Raw genomic sequence first — 5,391 nt, forward strand, 5'->3', positions numbered from 1 at the left:
TATCGATACAGTATCGGAAAATTAAATATCACGATATTTCAGTGTATCAATATTTTCTTACACCCCTATTCAGCAGGCAGAAGCAAAAATGCTTTTCTGCAAAAAAAAAGCTCTAAAAATGACATAATCTTTACTTTTTATGATAATTTTCTACACGATGTATACGGTTACCGTGAAGGRATTCAGTTTATACCCTGATATGAATCTGAGGTCATACCACCCAGCCCTAACTTCAGTCAATATAAGCAGCTGAAACACCACCCGCCGCCAGTTACTGCCATGAGCTGCTCCAACAACAACATTAGCATGCTAACATGYATAGTGGTGCTACCAGGAAAAGTGTCCCCTGGGAAACAGTTCACTGGCAGCAGCGACAAAACGTTCCGAACRTGTTCAGGCTATTTCTCAGAAAATTCATATTATAACAAAAATAAAACCAGTTTTTGGGACAAAACAGTATACTGCCCAGCACTGGTTGGTAGGTAGATAGATGGATGGATGGATGGATGGATGGATAGATGGAGTGTGTGGGTGGATGGGTGACTGGATGGATGATGATGGATGGATGATGATGGATGGATGGATGGAGGGTCGGTCAGTCCTAAAACCCAACATGGACCAGATGTCATTGCTGGACTGGACTTGATTCGTCTGTTTTAAACAAAGTGGATCCAGATCAGGTCCTGTTTGCTCCTGGTCCAGTTTGGAGTGATCAGGATCTTAAAGAGGACTCAGAATCTGGGTTAAGCTGGGACTGCAACAGGAGAYGGTTGCCTAGGTTTCAGCCATGCTGTCAGTAACTTGAGACTGTGACCTTTGACCTGTCTTCCTGCAGGCTGAAGCAGTGTGCCTTCTGTTACCGTGGCGACCAGCCTCCTCTGGGCCAGGGCCGCCTGCTGGTGTTTGGCCCAACACCGGGCTACATCCCGCTCCACATTCTCAACCGCCGTGCATCCTCAGACCAGGACGACGACTGCCACGACCACTGTTACAATGGCAACCAGGCCCCGCCCACGTGAGTGACTTTGTTTCCTGTTTGTCCCACCTGAGTATTTATATTGTGTTGGATTAATCAGCTGGTCTGGTTATTTGCTTTCAGATGCAGCAGTCCAGAACCGTGTGGTGAGTTGTCCTCTCTGGTCCACCAGCTGCAGGTGTGTGACTCCTTACCTGTCTTTTAACCCGTCTCTTTACCTGTGTCTTTCAGAGGAAGAGTCTTCTTCAGAGTTCATCAGGCAGCTTGGACCCATCGGCCTTCCCTGTGACATCAACGTCCAATCACTGTTCGACGCCACAGGTCCATCCTCGTCCTCTTCCTCCTGCTGCTGTGTTCATGTATTAACCTGACCTGTGTTAGTGTATATTAACCATACCTGTCTGCACAGGTCAGTGCTGTGCTCACCTGCAGTGTGCCTCCTGGTCAGAGGGCGTTCGTCAGGGCGAAGGTCAGTCACTGCTCTTTGTGGACAAAGCCATCGATTCAGGAAGCACTCAGGTGAGTTTCTGTCTGATCAGTACGGTTCTGGTTGATTGATAAAACTTTATTGATCCCAAGGGGAAATTACAGTTCAGAACACCCGTTCACAAGACAAAACATAAACAAAGTGCCCCCAGGTCTTGCAGCCATAGACCCTGCACAGGGCAAGGATCATCAACATGAAGGAACATCATGAGTAGGCGCTGCCTTTAACAGCTGGAAATACACAAAAGGAAAGTTGGGTTAAAAAATTGCTCTGATCCTGTGTTTACATCGGAAACATAAGATCATATGCACAACAAATGACTCGCGATACACAGAGCTGGGGACACAAACAAAAACACATTCGCCGGTGAAGAAGGTGTTGTACATGGRATGGGTGGTCTTTGTGAAGTGTGTGTGTGTACATGTGTGTAATGTAATGTGAGCCTGTGCACCACGGCCTAGGTAACATTCTGCCATTGTCCYGATAGATGGGATGAAGTTCATCACTCAGCATTGAGCCTAGTTCGACGTCACAGGTGTTGATAGGGGGTGGATGAGGAGGGTCTTGTTTGCATACCATCAGGGAGARTTTAAGATAATCAGCMTACTAAGGCTGAATCATGGAGCCCAATGCAGATGGCAAGAAAATGTTTTCGGTAAGGCAGACAATATTTTTTTCTACTGCCTTAACCTCCGCTGATACATCCCAAGGKGGTGAGTCCAATCAGACAAATTGGTRTGGGCATTCCCGCCGAKTCAAGCTATCGGTTTCTCCAAGATCGATTCCATCTTGCCAGTGAGTTCCAGGGACCGCAGCTGGCCCACAACCCTCAAGAGCTGCTTGCAGACTGTGTCTCAGCTCACACAGGGCTAGAGTCTGAGTGCTGATAGCACGGCACATCCTTTCATACTGGTTAGGCAGCTGAGAAATGGCCTGAATAGCCGCCGATGCTGTTTTACAATAAACCAGATGAACACAAGTCCAATCAGCAGAAATCCAGTGATCAGAATTCAAATATGTATAAATCTTCAGCATCCTCCAGGACAGTGGTTCCCAAACCTTTTCTGATGGCCCCCCCTTTGGTTTATAAAAATAATTTCATGCCCCACCACCACAACTGTACTACACACACACACACACACACACACACCCACACACACACACACACAATCTCCAACCACATACACAGATATTTTGTTTTTAAACTCATTTCAGTTTATTTCTTACCACAAAAAGTATTCTGTGCAAAGTTGGTTTTTAAACATGAACAACACCCTGAGAGAGGAAAAAATAAAGGTTTGTTGATTAAGAATTAATCTCCATCAAAACCCTGTCCAGACCAACAATTCAGGTCAAAGGTCACACTGTACAGGCCCCAGTCATTAGGTCAAAGGTCACACAGTACAGGTCCCAGTCATTAGGTCAAAGGTCACACAGTACTGGCCCCAGTCATTAGGTCAAAGGTCAGACTGTACTGGCCCCAGTCATTAGGTCAAAGGTCACACTGTACTGGCCCCAGTCATTAGGTCAAAGGTCACACAGTACTGGCCCCAGTCATTAGGTCAAAGGTCATGGTTTGTTTGGAATGTTTGCAGTAGCCTGTCCTTACCAATAAGACTTAAGGACAGATGTTTACCCAGAATGCACTGCAGCAAATAGCTCCTCTCAGCTGTCAGCACAGTGGTGGATGGCTAATGGTTTGGGYTGTTTCTGTCGGACGTGGGTGTTTTGATTATTTTAGATTTGATTTTCCTCTGACCTGTTTGTTATGGACTTTTCACATCCTGTTTAAGCCCCGCCCTCTCTCTCTATCATCTGTGCAGGTGTGCGCATTCTGCCAGAGGCTTGGTGCAACAGTGCGTTGCCATGAGACAGAGTGTGGGCGGAGTTACCACTTCCCCTGTGCTGCTGCTGCTGGCGCTCACCAGGATTGGAGCCAGAGGCGCACGTTTTGCACGAGGCACGCCCACACAGGTACAGGTGTTTTTAGCCACACCCTGCTGTGATGTTTTGAAGTGCAGCACATGGACTGGTGTTTGTTTCTTGTCGTTGCAGCCTCATCGCAGTGTGTGTCGTGTTCAGACGGTGCCAGACCTGGTGGCCTGCTAATGTGCAGTTGCTGTGGTAACTGTTACCATGGCAGCTGCCTGGACCCGCCTCTGAGCCCCTCCCCTCTGTGTCGGGCTGGGTGGCAGTGTCCCGAGTGTCGAGTGTGTCGCAGCTGCAGGTAACCCACAGAACCTGTTGTCTCTACACACACCTGTTGTCAGAAATGTTAGCTTGTCAAATTAAGCTAGCTGTCACCCCATCGCTCATCTCCACYCTTGGCCGTGCCCGTCAGTGCCTCTTGGCATAACCTACTTTGTTGGATTTTTTTTTTCTTGGTGGTCTGGGGGCAGTTGAGCTTTCATGGGGAGGTTAGTTACGCTTTAAGTGTCTGTTGGACCCCACAGAACAAAACCTGGGTCTGTTTGTGTTTCAGGTTACGAGGAGACGAAGCTGTGCTGYTGGTGTGTGAGCGGTGTGATAAAGCTTATCACACGCACTGCCTCACACCACCTGTTGACTACGCACCGAGCACCGGCTGGATCTGCAGGGTGAGACACACACCACTACACAAACCCAACAGAACTGTGTTGGTTCTGAACTCATCAACCTCCTCTGCTCTTCAGAACTGTAGAGTCTGTCGCCGCTGTGGTGTAATGTCATCTGGCCAATGGGCCAATCACCTGTTTCTGTGTGAGTCATGTGACCCCRCCCTGCCCTGCCTTCTCTGTGACCCTGCCACCGACCAGTCCACACTGCGGGAGGTTCTGGCTTGTACCCACTGCTACAGGTAATCAGGGTCCAGCGAGGCCTGGTTAGGACTTCGTTTTTTTTAAACAACTTATCAAAATATAAGTATTGTTTTTATTTATTGGTTTCTTCCTCCTGTCTGCCCATGAAGACAATAAAAACTTGGAAACTGTGTTTTTGTTACAGGTCGATCCATTCAGAATGTGTAGAACAGGCTGGAGGTGGTAGGGCGGMTTCTGAAGGTTACATCTGCTCCTCCTGCAGGTCTCAGAAAACAGAGCTAAACTCCTTGTCCATCAATCAGACCTCAGTACAACCCACTAACATTTCACTGTCACAAGTTTCAACCCAACCTGAGACTCCACTCATCAGTCCCTCTGCTCACAGCCTGGTCTGTCTCATCAGTTCAGAGCCACAGCCCAGTCCTGTACCATCTCCTACAGACCATCAAACAAGTTCTCAACCTGAAAAGAAGCAGAACAGCCCTGGACCGTCTATTGAAGACCTCCAAATCAGTCCTCGACAATCTACCACAGCCCTGAAAGACAGCTCTGCACTGTTGCTAAAAGACTTGGAAAGTAGTGCTGCACTGTCTTCTGTAGGGCTTCAAAGAAGTCCAGAATCATATTTAAAAGAGATTAACCAATGTCGCTCAGTGTCTCCCAATGAGACTTCTCAAAATCCCTCACCAGTTTCTACAAAACACAAACATTCTGCTGTACAATCTCCTAAAGCAATCTGTCAATGTACTTTACCAGCTGCAGAGGATCCCCATCAAAATATACTGTCATCTACAGAGGAACCCCATCAAAACATCTTATCATCTACAGAGGACCCTCATCAAAACATACTGTCATCTACAGAGGACCCCCATCAAAACATCTTATCATCTACAGAGGACCCTCATCAAAACATACTGTCACCTACAGAGGACCCCCATCAAAACCTACCATCTACAGAGGACCCTAATCAAAACTTACTACCATCTACAGAGGACCCTAATCAAAACTTACTACCATCTACAGAGGACCCTCATCAAAACCTACTACCATCTACAGAGGACCCTCATCAAAACCTACTACCATCTACAGAGGACCCTCATCAAAACCTACTACCATCTACAGAGGACCCC

General features: G+C 47.4%; 1 protein-coding gene across 1 annotated transcript in view; it reads left to right on the forward strand.

Annotated features, from left to right (window-relative positions):
• Positions 1–5,391, forward strand: part of LOC106535402 (titin) — a gene marked incomplete at its 3' end in the record, with an annotated part of 22,314 nt that overhangs the window by 3,624 nt on the left and 13,299 nt on the right. The window contains 9 exon segments of the mRNA XM_014032401.1: positions 836–1,015; positions 1,100–1,122; positions 1,208–1,297; positions 1,386–1,495; positions 3,287–3,437; positions 3,519–3,690; positions 3,946–4,060; positions 4,136–4,299; positions 4,446–5,388. Coding sequence (XP_013887855.1) covers positions 836–1,015; positions 1,100–1,122; positions 1,208–1,297; positions 1,386–1,495; positions 3,287–3,437; positions 3,519–3,690; positions 3,946–4,060; positions 4,136–4,299; positions 4,446–5,388 — 1,948 coding nt within the window.

The sequence above is a fragment of the Austrofundulus limnaeus genome, unplaced genomic scaffold, assembly GCF_001266775.1.
Source record: "Austrofundulus limnaeus strain Quisiro unplaced genomic scaffold, Austrofundulus_limnaeus-1.0 Scaffold1442, whole genome shotgun sequence".
In the NCBI taxonomy this organism is placed as follows: Eukaryota; Metazoa; Chordata; class Actinopteri; order Cyprinodontiformes; family Rivulidae; genus Austrofundulus; species Austrofundulus limnaeus.